General features: G+C 39.2%; 1 protein-coding gene across 1 annotated transcript in view; it reads right to left on the bottom strand.

Annotated features, from left to right (window-relative positions):
* The window catches only part of LOC111245134 (synaptotagmin-15-like), a 27,507-nt gene extending 11,446 nt beyond the window's left edge, over positions 1 to 16,061 (bottom strand). Inside the window, exons 1-5 of the mRNA XM_086978118.1 lie at positions 15,725 to 16,061; positions 13,877 to 14,034; positions 7,387 to 7,529; positions 4,887 to 4,954; positions 3,565 to 3,658 (exon numbers count right to left, since the gene is read on the bottom strand). Of these exons, the coding sequence (XP_086834244.1) occupies positions 3,565 to 3,658; positions 4,887 to 4,954; positions 7,387 to 7,529; positions 13,877 to 14,000 (429 nt within the window). The 5' untranslated portion in view covers positions 14,001 to 14,034; positions 15,725 to 16,061. The remainder of the gene's footprint in view (positions 1 to 3,564; positions 3,659 to 4,886; positions 4,955 to 7,386; positions 7,530 to 13,876; positions 14,035 to 15,724) is intronic.

Genomic DNA, 16,061 nt, shown 5'->3' with positions numbered 1-16,061 from the left:
TTTAACTATAAACATTTGCCGCTTTTCACAGTGATGTGGGCGGGGCCCAAAGTACAATTACAAGTATATTATTCTGTTTTATTGTTAAAATGGCACCAAATCAACACTCCTATCGGCCACAACAAAATTCAAAGTAGACACGCTGAATATCATCGTCAAAGGTACTAACTGCGCTTTATGTTGTTCGAACTAGAAAAATCGACACCGAAAATGTCATGGCGCCACCTCCAGAATCACAATACCAAAGACCGAGGGTTCGTCTATGATTATACAATAAAACCTTGCCGTTTCAAATCAACTGAAAGAACTAAAGCTACTATAAAAATAGAATTGTGTTTTCGTTCATTCAGACAGGTCTATTATAAAGTTACAGTCGTAATTTTACGAAAAGCCGGGTTTGACAAGCGGTAAAGAATTTCTTAAAGTGCGGGGTAACAGTTTCCGGGGTGGACTGTCAAATAGAAGGACGATTGAAACCAAAAGCGTTCAACAAAGAAACTTTCGACCTCATAGAGTCATCTTTTTCCGTCGGGAGGCTGTGAGCGTAGAGTCACAGGTTACTCCGCGTTTTTTTTTCTAACATGAAGAGGAAGATTCGACAAGGAGCTAAATTCTAGTTAGTTCTATACTGCGAAGCGAAAATAGCACCATCCGTTTCTTATATTCCCTGTTGACTGGTCTAACCATATGAATTCTTAAGGGCGGACACACGACGCCTTTGCAAGGGTCATATTACCTTATTGAAGGTACGAAATATTGCTATATATGTCTAAAGAATACTATACTACACTATATAACTCCATCTTTCATGGATGTGCGACTATATAGTTGAAGCTAGGGCAATGCTGGGCAAAGGTTTCTAGCTTTCGCGCGCGCGCGATTAGGTGCCTATACATAAAACAGTGGATTGCCAACTGATTCTAAGTAATTATTATGTAGTCATCAACTGCTTAATCAGACTGTGACTTGGAGCACTGAGATAGTTCTGCCGATAAGTACTATAAACAAGTTGTACGAGCTGAAGCCATTTTTCCTGCTGCGACCTAGAGGAACGCAGATACGTACATTTGTACCCGACGTGTATAAATACAGTTAGATTATAGCTGACAAAATCTGATTAGACCTTCCTATAGCTTGCCTTATAGGAGTTGCTGACTTAACAACATCCCTAAGCAGCATCTCGAGTGAGAGCGAGAACAGAACGCCTGTCGCCTCGAATGGACCGCCCTTCATTACGCCGAAGAGTTCTAAGAATGCAGCATATCAAATAGAGGATAAAGTGTGTAACGTCTGAAATAGGTTGTCGTGCTAACGACAATGAGTAACAGATCGACTTCGAAGTTAGCGCTGAATAAAGGCTTGAGTTAGCACTCAAGCCTTTATTCAGCGCAAGACAACACACAGACAATCATTTCGTACACACAAGAGTCTCAGTAATGCGTTGGAAAAATAGAACTGTTCAACTATGTCTTGTACTATGTTGTCAAACCAGATACACCGACGCGTTAACCAGATACACCGGATCGAAGTTAAATTCGCTCCATTAAGTTAGCCAGTTCTTAGACTTAAAATGCATATATAAAATCATTTAGTGATTAAGTTGCTTAATAAATATAGTGTTGTCATCCCTGACCGTTTACGCGTTTGTGTTAGTGAACACGGAATACGCAGTATCGGGTACTGGGTCAGCTGAGATAAGGATCTGCGCGACGCTGACATTGCTCATATATCGAACAACTGTTCGAGACGCTCAATAAGAATCTCAGCACTTGGTTTAATACTAGTCGGTAAAAATCGATAGGAGTTTTTTGCTTAGGTAATCGGCGATTTCGAAAAGATTGAGACTGTACAGGCTAAACCCATCTCTTTTGCTGCATCTCACTTTTAGACACTTTATGATGGCAGTTGAAGGTATTGTATCGGCTCACTAGTCCGATGCTAACCTTCAAGATACAGGCTCAACTTATTCGCGGGTCTAGCTCTGATATACGACATATTTGTCGAAATCAATACGACACCTGCTATTTATATATTCGGTAAGGTGGTTTTTTAACGCCTAAGTGTTGTATTCCGTTGGAAAATTTTTTATTGCTTCTTAAGACTTTTGCCGTCGCTTCTCCCGACTCACAACACCTTGTCTAGTTGTCTTATTTCAAAGTCGACACACATTCGAAATGCATGTACTTTGGTATGTAAAAAAGGAACAGTATGCTAATATACAATACAAAACTAAGATAATTAGGACACCAAAATTTAGTAACAAGTTTTCAGTAACATTCGTAAAGACATGAGTTGAACTTGAATCTCTTACGTTCATCGCTGGTCTAATGATTTTTTTTTTGTTAACATTTGATTTTTCTATTTAATAAATTTCGGTATTTTTCTTAAAATCGGTTCTTAGCATGTGTAATAATTTTTATCTAGTATTCAGTTTTGAAATACTGTTCTATGCGTTGCCTGAATATTGTTTTTTTAATTTTTTATATTATTTTTTTTAATTAAATATAATTTTTACTTTACGAATATCTAGGATATTGTGTTCGCCCAGAGCTTTATCAACTGGATTGACTCTTATCAAGGAAACGTGGTAGCGCGTCGGGCACAAATTACAATAGAGTACTCGTTTCCACCATCCGAGCTGCCAGTAGCCTTACTGCAATGTTGTACAAATATCCAGGAGTATGAATAACGGATCCAGCTAAACCTGGCTAGCCTTAATAGGTTTTTCAACTGTTACAGAAGAACTACATATTTAGGCTTACTCTAAATTTACTTGTATTGCTCCTTGTGACACTTTTTTTGGGGGATTTGATAACATTTCCTTCGCACAAACAATACGCAATATGATAATAATAACTTCAAGCTTTTCTAAACACGTTATAAAAACATTATTCGAAACTGATAAAGACAATACTGTCGTCTAACAGGTACCATGGTGGTTGCAAACAATTTACAAAGAGAAGGAATGAGGAAAGGAAGTTAGATTCAATGGCCTACGGCCTGTAGTATTGGCGATTACAGTTTGGTTGAAATACGGAAAATACAAAGTCTAAACCGGTACCGTTTGCTCTTTGTCGATACGCTAGATTTAGCTCGGCTTTTTCAGTGCGCCAATTGCATCTAGAGGAACCTACCTTGAGTTCGATTCTGCCATATATTAAAAAGTGACCCTTTCCGGAGTACTGACATTGTAGAGACGAATAACGTGATCCAATACATTTAGATCTGTTTTTGGAGGCTGAACGGTTCTTTTGTCAGAAGGAAATAAGCCTTGATAGAATAGAGTTAAAGAAATATGTTTATATATAACGTCGGTTTTAACTGATCAATTTGATTAAGCTTCGTTAGCACTCGTCTGAATAAAGTATTAGCTAAAATTTTTTTACTTACCAATGAATGTAAGTTGTTTTTTAATGCTCAATTACCCTATGAGAGGTACTTGTGAATTCAGTAGAGTGAACGACTTGATTGCAACAAGCGAACATTTCTGGTGTGTTTCGATCTAAAAATAAAGTATCACATGAACTAAGATCTGTTTTACGGCATGGAAATCCCTGTTTATACCTGAAACACATAGGTTTCGTCAAATACTGGGTTACATGTTTTCTTGTTAAACTTCGTTTGAAGATACCGACGCTCATCGGGCATCAGATAGACTCTGCAATAGAAATGTTTAAATGGCGCTAAAAAAAACTCTTTTTATCTATTTATCTATTGATATATAACTACACCATTTCTCTCTTATATAATATTCTTGTTTTCCAACGTGTACTCGAAAAAAAAACAATAGACAGAACGTCGTTGTCTCGGAAAAAATTTAGCTAGTACCAAAGCGTCTCTGTACGCCGGAATTTACGAACGTCAAAAAGATTCAGTACTTGGCACAAGTTTATCGTTAGCAGTTTTTCTAATTCCGACGTGACAAACAGTATTCGTATATACATATATATATATACGAAATCTGGTAAAAGAAGCGTTAACCGAAGTAGGAAGTACGAGTAGACGATTTTTGCGGATACGACTGTGTCCTGAGATTGTCTACGAGAGGACGCAGCCTCAAAGAAAGATACAAACTTCCAGATGCGGCCTTTCGCGCAGTTACTGCGACTAAAAGTGGTACGCACGAGCGCCCTAATGTGTTTTGGACATGGTAGAACGGAAGGAAGTCGATAGAGATAAGAAAGTTCTAAGTCAGTGAAGATTAAACAGCGGAAGGATATATGTGCATTTTATGCTCAGACCCATAAGGCAATACATGGTTGTCTGTTGCTCCTAGCGTGCATTAGGGTTGGGGAGCTTAAAAACTATCAAATAAAGTAGTGATCAGGAAACGTAAAAGCCGTGACGATGCCATTCGGTGTCTAAACCACAAGTTATAGGGTGGGCAAAGAAAACATTATTATAATTATTATCTAATTTGCAAAAGGTTGCTTGCAACGGTAACGACTTGTACATTACAGTTTTGAAAAAGAGAATAGTACCTTTGGGAAGAAACTCAAATCTTCCACAGTCTCGTAATCAAATCGGTTGTAATAACCTGAATTCAAGTAAGCTGCTACGTTTATATTAGGAAAGCGTATTTCTGTAACAAGCAAACTCCCTGCCTCGTCTACATGTAGAATATATCTATATATACTCCTAGCGGCATCTAACCTAAAACTTCCACAAGTTTTGGTTGTCAACTAATCGTTGTATAAATGGCAAAGAAAAGCGCTGATTAGCTATGAAAGCGGAGTGATTCTTATGTTTTGTTGGCATGCATCTCCCACATTGGCAAAGCATAAATATTTGTTGACAACAAGCAATACACAATGATCTAAGCACTTTGCTGAGGTGTTGGATGTACTTAGGGCTTCTCAAGGTGTGTACCTAGGCTGGTGGTGTACCTGATAAATGGATCGCAACAGCTGATCTGGCCAAGCGTTCGTGATGGTAGATTTCTGCATTTTATGATCTGTAATAGATAGGAAAATCTGTTTGTTAAGGTACGTCTCTAGATGTAGCGTTACGGAACAATTCATAAGGCATAATTCTGTCGGACGCCAAACGTTCGCACATTCGAAACGTTTAAAACATTGAAATTGGGCCAATCAAGCATGCTTTCAGCCTCTCTTTCCTTATGGAACATCACTTGTGCCTGTTCCATATAGGTAATGCTACGTGGAATAAAAAGAGTCAATAGCTCTGTGATGGCAGCTGCAAAAAATCATGTAATTTCTAGCTATGTGACTTCTACCCACTGCCAACTGACCATGACTACAGCGATGTAAATAGAAAAATATGTATTGAATTCTGGTCGGATTAAGGACGGCACCTTGTTTAGGAACACTTTTCCAACTACTTAATTACCAAAAAGTATATATATATATATATATATATATATATATTATATATATATATATATATTATATTCTTGTGATACGGTGATACGACCGAAGTGTCGTCAGAATAGTTAGAGCCGAAACCAACTCTTTATGACCTTATATGTGATTGTCGCCTAATAAGGTGTAGATTTGCGCATACTTGACTTAAAATTTTAGAACAGAGCAAGTTATAAAGTTAAATTGCCCGTCCCACAACACCTATGTATAGCTCAGTGAGGGCTATACTTTACTCGAACTTTCCCATCTTTAGTAGAACCACAGTTCTAACACCTGGCAGCCGCAAAATGATAGCAACTCGTGACATTTTACATCTAACGCTTTTTCCTTCGGGAGTTTGTGTCCAATAGTGTCATGATTGCTTTTCAAGGAATAAGGAAAAAATCTATTATAATTTAATATCCGGTACTTTGGGCATTCATTTTATATACAGCTATTTTTGTATGTATAAGATTGATGTAATGAATTGTTGAACGGCTTCAGAATGAAACTGGTTTATCTTCACGAAGTCTGCAAGATGCACACCGTAGAGTTTTTTTAAATTATACAGGACTCGTTAAGACGAAGCATCTAGCTGACTGGTTTTGACAACGAAAACACCCAGCTCTTTATAAAACAAACAAATAATGCTTGACACGAACGACAATGTATTGCAATATTTTTTTATCAAATTTCTACTACATGTACAACCGCCGATGATGTTCACTCTGTGTCGGCCTATCCGACACTGAGGTCCGTTCACGATTCTCGAACTCCTACCAAGCGGTAGCGCCACCAATTAAAAAAAAGTAACATCGCTGTGATGAAGTCATGAGAAACTTGATTTGAATTCAAGAAAGCGGCCAGTCGAGTCTAGCAGACATCAAGGCTAGGGTTTTATTAGTACGTTTACACGTCACAATATTATCAGGCTGTATGCTACCACCATAACTGTTTCTTTCGATTAAAGTGCTGCTATGATTAGTGTTTTTCCGAAGCAGTATATGGCTGATCTTTTCAGTGTGCTTAGCTATTTTAGTCGCCATTTGATCGAATAAAGATGTATTTAGGTTTCAATTGTGTATATATTGACATTAAGCCTATGATCTTAAAAGCGCGGTAAGTGGCCCTGTCTAAACTGAGACTCGTACATGGGCAAGAAACTTGTCTCTCCGAGCTACAGCGGCCGATGCTGTATGAACATTTTTGGCGCCCCATATCGTATTATACCGAAGTGAACGTCACCTTATCGCTATCACTTCATGCTAAATTTCATTTCAAGTCAAAGTTCGTTTCAAGAGTCGAGCGCGTGATACCCCATTGAGTGAGTCGAGTGGCGGCGGTCATTGAACAGAATTGGTTTAAGTTAAATTCTGGCAAGCTGTAAACACTATGATCATATAAACTTTGCAGGAAGTTTACAATGTTCGTAAGTCGGAGAATTGTGTTTTTCTTTATTGTAGCCTTTGCAGGATCTTCCTTTTCTTATAGGCAGTGAGTTAGGCTTCTGTATTTGGTTTGTGCTTCGTTCTTTTGTAGACTAATCTAGCTACTGGACCGACTTTTATCAAGGCTATGATTTAAGCCAATAAAAGTGAACGGATAACGCTGGTTGACTCTTGTCTAGACATCCGTTTTTTATGTGATATGATTTAATAGACCGGAATTGTTCGTTAATTAACGGTTACCAAAGTACAAAAGAATGACGACGAAGGTAAATGTGGCATCTTAATGAGGACGTTATGAAAGGGGCATATTTTGAATAAGGATAGTTTAGGTGATAGGATACGCTTGTGGAACAATTTCGATGTATTGATTAAATGTGTTGTAACCTAGATTCAACAGTGTAAATATAAATTAATGCACTGTTGAAGCATGTTGGATTGCTCCTCGTGATTGGTAATGTGCAATTGATGAGTCGATTAAAAATGTGTCTCTAATCAAAATAAGTCGAGGACCAATGTGTGTTAAACATGTACTCTCAATATCATGATGTTCCGCTCTGCGATGTGCTATAATGTTCAACCTTGACGAGAAGCCGCTCCGTTGGGGCGTCATAATCCAGACCGAACCAGATTCTTCCTAGGTGGCCGTCGGGAAAATCGAGTTCACCCGGGTCTCGCGTCCCGCGATACAGTTCTGGGTTGAGGCCTCCAAACAGTTGCACAGCTGAAAAAGTACGACAGGGATATAACTGGTAAGCGCCTTTGTACTACGCGGTAAATCAACTGGCCGTGACACACTACACTATATTAGACGATTTCGTCCTAATCAGGCAATATAAGCCACATATACCAGAACACTTCTGAGTACGTCATTGCTAATAAAGCAGTTTGTAATGCACAAAAGCTACATCTTGTACACATCTATAGAACATGGAAACGATCCAAAGTCATCACCAAGTCCATCAACAGCCTACCTAATCAGCAAGTAAAAGCATGATATATAGACAAAGGAGATCTAATTCAATCAACATGTGAATTATATACAAGTATACTTTACTTTCAAAAATTCATTCAACTGTTGTCAAACCAGCTTGACCGATGACAAGCTGCTTTGTGAGTAATCTTCAAAAATTTACGGTTACGTACGTGCGCACGTATATATCACCATTGAATAACTATTTGATATATATTCGGTTATAGATCTGTATTCGGGGTTATCGACTTGGTCTGAGATGAAATTTGCCATATCAGTCGGATGGTCGGAAGATGAACTGGGCGTAATCCATTGATAGGTATGATTTGATCTATGAAACACATGTACTAGTACATGCATCATCGCCTCAACTTATTTGGTTTCCGGTTCATGCAAGCACCTCTATACGCTTACACAGAGTATTCGTGGTTGGTATGCACTTAGTTATCATGTGCGGCTATAGCGGTATGTTTATGGTAGCATGTAGTCCCTCATGCAGCATATCCTATTGGCTTGTCCTTTATTTCAAGTAGACAATGTAGCAATCGTAAAGGGATTGTTACTGATGTATTCGTTGAGACCGGCCACTTAAATAGTGTGCCATGAGAAAAGTCTCACTTGGTTTTTTTCAGAGATTATCTAGATTGGCGTCATCACTGCTAACTGTATGGCTTCAAGTTCTCGATCTCACTTGTTGCAGTACTATTAGTTCACTAGCATTACAAGCTTCTTGGCGCCCCTTTGTTAGGCAATAACTAAAGTAACCGCAGATAAACAGTTACACATCGCACCGCTAAATATATAATATAATTAGTAATGTGAAAATGTAAAGGTTGCCTTAATAGGATATTATAATACTTAAAGGTCGTGTGACTGTTCCTGACAAAGACGCACTGCATTCATCACTCGTCCATTACATTGAGGAGCACTAAGAGTCGTTTTCGTAGATGAAACACAAGTGATGGTACGATTCTGTATTTGCAAGCTCTATCCGAAGATTTAATCGATAGCTTTCTTAACCCGTAAAGTAATAATGCCTATGAAGTGTTTACACTCCCTGTTTGAACGTGAACTTAGTCGAGCAGAAGCTGTTCTATAATTGCCCCCAGTAATTTCTATACCAATTGACGTCCCCCCAATTGATATTTGGAACTGCAATTTCGAATACAAGTTGGAAAGCTTCAAAACTTGAATTGGCGGGAATTAACATGAAACCCGTGAAGACAGGTTACTTCCTCTCTAGAGATACACGATTTTGTTACAATCCTCTTAAAGCTACTAGTGGACCATTAGAAGCGTTCTACGGACGATTCCAACGCATGTAAACGTTCAATGTGTTGTATTTTCAATGTGAAGGTGTTTATTCTTGCTAGAACATCTATTATTGACGTAATCGAGTCTCCTCTGATAATTTCAATCTAAAAGCTTCGTGGTATTAATTAACATGGGCGTAAAGGTCATAGTAGAAATATATAACCTTTAAGAAGCGGGTTTTAGGTTGGCATTGCGGAGAAATTTTATGTGAAATGCACTGCTTCGAAGGCGGAAGAAGCGCCGTACCATATTCTGGACTAGGAAACGAGCCAGCCACACAAGCTAAGATCTAAGGCCTATTTGTGGCCACTTGAAGCGGATTATACGGATCAAATCATTTGGCCCATTGCAGTTTACACAATCTAGCAAATAACTGATTTCGTAATCGCCGGTGACCCTAGCGGAACAACTAGTGGCTGGATTTGTTCACAGCGGAAGACATTAACCCGGACATGAAACGTATAGTCTTTTGAGAAGTTAAGGAACAACTACACAAACCAACTTCAAATACACAAATTCATAATCAGCACAGTAGGACAGCAAAGGTCGAGTACAAAGCCAAAGGACACTTGTTCGGTCCGAATATTTAGCAACCTAACAAAGAACAATCAAATGCTCTTTTAAAGAAAAACTGTATATAGAATATAGTGCCTACCAAGCAAGTTCATAGGCGAAATATGACCTTTATGGTACATACAAACTAACAAACCATGTCAGGCCAATAAACATATTAAACGAACTCTAATAATAACTTTATAGCATTAGCTTGTTCTTAGGCGTTTGTATGCAGATAGCATTGTAACAAATTGACTCTAGCTAGATTTATCTGTTGTACAATCTTCCGTTGAACAGACGGATACTCATATGACGTACGATGCCTTCGACATGGTCTAACAACGAAAGTACGTCTCCTTCCCAGAATAAGTTTATTTTAAACATGCTTATTGTGCGTAGACGGTACGCTCAAAACTAAATCATATGGAAGGAACAAAACACAATTACAACTATTAACCCTGAAAGCCTAGTTGTCGCGTCCTCCTGAGATCTGTGTACGGTTTGCTTGCACCGTCCTTGAAAAGGCACATTAATGCCTGTGTTCAATCACATTGCTGATCTCATACGCTTTGTTCAGTTAAAGTCCCGGATCTGTAATATTGTATAGAAGTCATTTTCATTTTATTCTTAACTTATCAGTTTGGCTGCAAAACATAATACGAAAACAGTAGCGTTACTTCTTGTGACCGACCGCGGAGCTACTTAAATATTCCTCTTTAAAATGTTTCTCATACAGATACAAAGTGATGAAGATCTCCTGTTCTAGTCAAGAGATCTATCTATATACATACAGATACAGACATGTTTAATAGTAGGTTTATTTAACAGAGAATAGGGGTGCACTGGAACTTCCCTTGCAGGAAGCAACTAGGACAGACGTGTGCAGATTTCAATATATCTTTTTCGAAATCTGTGAAGGTAATATCCTTTAGAGAATTTCAAAGCCGTACCCTGAACAACGATAATCAAGAATTTTTTTTAACAATAGCTATATTCAACCTTTTCATGTCAAAGCACGTTCACCGTTGTAGCTATCTGAGAAATAATTGACTTTTATAGGTATGTAGGTGACTCAAGCTTAACGACTGAGCTGAACTCATGCGAGCTTCGTAGATGATTTGCTGACGACTTTTCTACCCGGTAGATAAGCACATCACTATTTGCGTCCATTTAACAAACACGAAGTTCGAGGGATTTACGTCAGTAAAAAAAAATATTGTTTCATAGGTTCGGTTGTCATAGGATTCACTGCTTCTCTTTCGCCACCTAAACCTCTACAATAATTTTAACAGAGCGTTCAGCTGCCGGCACGGCTCTGATGTTTGATATGGTCAAGAGTTTGTTGACGACCTTTACAATTTCAGATCTCAAACTCGATAAGGTCCAGGCTATCGGCAAGCAATCATGCTCGGGTTTTTGCTATTGTTGCCTTGGCCTTATGGCAACTGGGCTCGAACAAAAGGCGAATAAACTGTTCGTAAAATCAAAAGTAAAATTGTTGCTTGTTTTTTTTTTCTTTTTCATACATTTAGCAGTATCTCGGGTATAGGTGACCGATAATATACTCGCTGGGGTTTTTTTGAGCTCCAAGCTTTATACTGTAATAGATAAAATCATATAGTTGAAATTTATGAAGAGATACATGCCTACGACTATATGGGCATTGGGCGTGAAGTGTTCGTTTCGACGACGACGGAATGGCTAGCGGTGTGGCCAAAATCGCGTTTGAATGGTTGGCTGAATAGTAGCGACCTACGATGGTGTTCAATTAAGTGAGGTTAAAGTAATGGCTTCATAGATACGAGCAGTTCGTGGAAACACGGAAATAGCCACAGGACCAGGCCAAAGTAAATCGTAAGACGACGTTTAGCGACGTTGTTATTCGAGATGTTTATTCTGTTATACTAACTCATCATCCATAATTAAATTCATACATTCTGTGCTCTGGAGAGGCGAATTCAATTTCCGAGCCGTACTTTTCCCAAAGCGCAAGTATTAAAATCTTCAAGTACTATATATATATTGGGTCTACGTGACTTTACTAAGCTAATTTAGCCAGAACTGTGACAAATTATGCGGCGCGGTGTATTTGAAAAGCACGTGTGTTCTGTAGGCTTTCTGTAGCAATTTACTTTATTAGGGCTGGCATCTGGTTTTCGTGACTTCAAAGATCTCCTTATTTTGGCTCTATATATCTACATAATATGTGGAATGATCGTCTCTGCATCGCTGGACATGATTGTTAATAGGGTCTTGCCCCTACTATTCTATCCTACTAATGGTCCTTGTTAGTTCTCGTTTTTCTAAGGGACCACTGAGAAGCAGATGGGCACGTCGAGGCACCAAGCTACTAAGGATGATATTTCCTACGTGCTTTCGCGTGGTGTAATTGTTCTAGCATTTTACTGGGTACGAGACGCCGTTGTAGGCATTCCAAATGATTGGCCTTAATTGATCGCTAGTAAGACATGAGTGATAGCCGAGTGGAGTTACTGGGCTATGCAACGTGCCGGACTACTTGCGAGATCACGCACGACTCCGTCTAACCGCTTCTAGAGTCCACTCGTAGTCTAACGTGGACGAACCAGACTCGCGTGACAGAAATAGGTTCATTGATCAGGGATCCTGATGAATAAGTTCTGTCTTCGCACCTCTCTTAGATGAAGGCATGATCTGGCTAATCCGTTAAAATTGGCTTGGCTATACTCTAGACTGCCATATACAATCGCGTAATTATAGCAGTAATCTCCGTAGTTACTGTTATCGTTTCATAACAATTGGACCCAGTGGTCATGCTTATGTGATCATCACTTTTAGCGATGAGAAGGCCAAGATGGATCAGTGCTGTCCGATAAGTGGCCAGCCATAGAGGCGCCTAAGTCCTAAATTTATGGCCTGAAGAAACAAACAAGTATTATTTGAAGCAGCTATTATATGATTGAAGATATGAGGATTAATACAAGATTCATGGTTAGTCAAATGTAGATGGTTAGTCAAATGAGTACGAGTTTCGCATTTATACTGTGAAGGCAAACACGATTCTAGCTGAAACCACTATTGACTGACAATAGAACAGGCTATGGGAAAAATGTTCATTTTACAGCACATTGTGCACGACGCAACAGCTAATAGAAACAGAGAACGACCTTATAACTACACTCTACCTAAAAACATTAGCTTAGTCTCGCCTTGTCCTAGCAGTACTTATCCAACCAAATTTCAAATATACACCTTCAAATATGTATACCTTTCAAATATATATACCTGTACACAAAAGATTGATAGCGTCAAGCTGAACAATTTAAACCAGCTAGGGTACCTCAGATATTATGTAGAAGGATAATAATTGGGCCCTTTAATTATTCCCATTAAGGCTCGTAAAATATGAAGATATAGGCAAATACGTTGATTTTTATAATTGGTAGCATAGGTCATAGATGGAGTTACTTTCAATAGAGTTTATTTCATCTTGATGAGTTACTGAGCGCTGTATCATAATTCCAAACTGCTCTTAAGTAACCTACATTTAAGATACAGCGTTTTATAGATGTATATAGGATGCACATAAAGCTCTATGGGGTGTACTGTACAGGATTTACCTGTACAGGGAAATACGATTTCGTTAGGGCCAGTGCAAACATTAAGAAGTCTTCCTTAGAATCCTATAGCGGTTATTGTCAGAAGCAATCACGATCCTGGATACGTAACGTTGGGATATTAACGAGGTGCATGACCAATAATCATGGCATGCATCTTTAAACGTATCTCTTCGCAGTACACGAGACTAAATTTTCACGATACGGTTTCGCAACCGTACCGCTGCTCGATAACCTCATATTACGTACGTATGATCAGCGTTCACTAGCATAGATACTATGTTATTGACGATTACTATTCATTGAGTTATCAAGGGACCACGCAACGCGAGGCCTGAATGTCGCTTTACGTACAGATAGGCACCCAGATTGAGAAATGACTGAATATAGCGTCTACCTTTTGAATATATTGAAAAGTTATCTTAGCCACTTTGAATCTTTTCAGAAGATAAAGGTCAACTTAATGGGTTGAGAAAAAGAAGAATATGTCTAACGAAGTGTCTTCGAGTTGAGCTCCCTACTCCAGGTACTGCAGATCGTATTTGCAGACATAGGAGGTTGATACCTAATATATATCAGAAGTTTATAAACTCAAAACTGAACTATCTAAAATGAGTATGTAAATGAACTAGCCTGAAGCAAGTAGGGCAGGCTTCTCTCCTGAGACCCCAGACATTGACAACCGTTCTCCAAGCGGAATATTGTCTCCAAGTGGCGTTAGAAGTCGATCTTCAATAGCACTAGCGAGAGAAATCATCGGTGGTACCACGAAGTCAATGGGACGTTCCGTCCTAAACGAACGATTTGCAAAAATCTTTGTGTAAGAAATATTATTTCAAGCAGCTATTATATGATTGAAGATATGAGGATTAATACAAGATACATGAGTGTGCACGGCAAAAGTTGCATAAACATTTGATTATATCTTAGTAAAAATGCCATACGCATAAAGAACTAACAAGTCACACATGAAGATATATCATTGTGCATACTAGCCTTACTAATACAACACTGCTACTTGTGGAGGTATGGCGGTCAGCTCTTATAGAAACCGATCTTTTCGATAACAAAAAAAAATCGTCCATTTAACTGCTTATTATCTACCATTGCAATCAGTATACTGTATATTCGGTTCATTGTTTGTTTCCTTTGCGTATACAATATCAACGTTCTTTTCAATGGAAATTCAGCGTTCATGCAAGCCTTGACGTCGTCATAACCAAAGTTGTGATAAATAGAAAAAACTTCGTTTTGAGGTCGTCCTCTTCTTAGCAAATAGGTAGAAATGGCAATGGCATATATTTTTATACGGAATACGGCGGAATACGTATACAGTGCTTATGGTCCTGTTGTTGTGTTATTTCTCTACCGATTCCAAATTGTCACGCTGTATCAATTCCTGCAAACACGAGTTCTGGTAGAGGCTTTGAGCGGACGTCAATCGGAAGTACAATGATCGTATTCATTTTAGATTATAGTAATTGTTCAATTTTGATCCTCTAATCGATATGGAATATCTGGCCACAACTGTATTTTCGGATCTCAGCCATTTTGAAGCCCCTTTCTGAGACGAGAGTAGGGCAAGTATCAGAAACTTACTAGTCTAAATTTAGTTACAGCATACCTCTTTGTAAATAAAGCCCATACAAGAGACTATGCTTTTCTCAACAGCAGATCCAACAAATAACACAATCCGCTCGCTTCGCTGTCTGTGATTGCAACGCCGCACAGTGGAGGATAACGCATATGAACCTGACGTTGTTGTTTTGTTAAGTGATGCTTTATTGTCCCAGCGGTTATTTCCATAAATTATCCGACGGATTAGCGAGTGGCTTCGCCTAAAAATTCCGTCGGTACTGGTAGGCAGCGGGGGCATAGTTGTTGCTTGCTGAACTTACCACTTTCTCTAGTAAATTGACTGATAAGGTTTCGCTAACCCTTGGGCTGTGGCTTGCGGACGGGCATTTACGAGGTGTTCGGCTGCTGATCTGTGCAAATGGCTGCTGATTCCCGAAACGGTGTTAACAAAAATCGTAGACGATAAAATAGCACATAGAGTATGCGTATCCCTTAGCCATTATAATCTCGTACAGCGATTGGAATCGCTTGCCGGTTCCAGGCGGGTATCTTCACCTCTACGGGGGGAGCCCAGTTACGGTAATCGCACAGACCGTTTCTATCTGACATAGGATTTTTCCATTCCTGGTTTCTTTTCCTTTCTTTTCCATCAGGATTGGTGAAGAGAAAAATCAAGCGAACACTTTTTACAGTGTCGTCGAGGCGATTCAATTTTGCGCCTTGTCACAGTGCCGACCTGATCTGATCCCGTAGTCTCATTCACTAGACAAATAGTAGATAAATAAATCCTGAATTGGAGTGGCCAATGACTGCCAGCAGCTAAACGTATTTCTAGAACGCAATGAAAATGTATTGCTATTCTATATATGTAAATGCTACGGACAAAGTACGGACGGAACATACTTCTGTGTGCTGGTGGTGTGTGCTCACTGCCGAGCTTTGCAGTCCCATAACACATGCTGACATTTGTCGACCTAGCCCTCCATAACCCTTCGAGCAGGACCTAAACAGCTACCTGCTACTGTTATTCCATGGTTGTTGAGTTGGCTTGAGTAGGTGAACGACGCACGAAGGCGATATTTAACGGCACCATTAGCTCGGCTTGATGGAAAGCCAGCCACATTAACTGCACGTAACAGTACGTCTTGCGTGCGACATGTCTACAAGTACTGTGTATATGCGAAAGAACCTTGTACACAAGTCATACGTAGAAAAAAACGGCCTGATCTTGTCGACGTTC

The sequence above is a fragment of the Varroa destructor genome, unplaced genomic scaffold, assembly GCF_002443255.2.
Source record: "Varroa destructor unplaced genomic scaffold, Vdes_3.0 BEIS01000001.1, whole genome shotgun sequence".
NCBI classification, from domain to species: domain Eukaryota; kingdom Metazoa; phylum Arthropoda; class Arachnida; order Mesostigmata; family Varroidae; genus Varroa; species Varroa destructor.
This window is presented reverse-complemented; position numbering and strand designations above follow the sequence as displayed.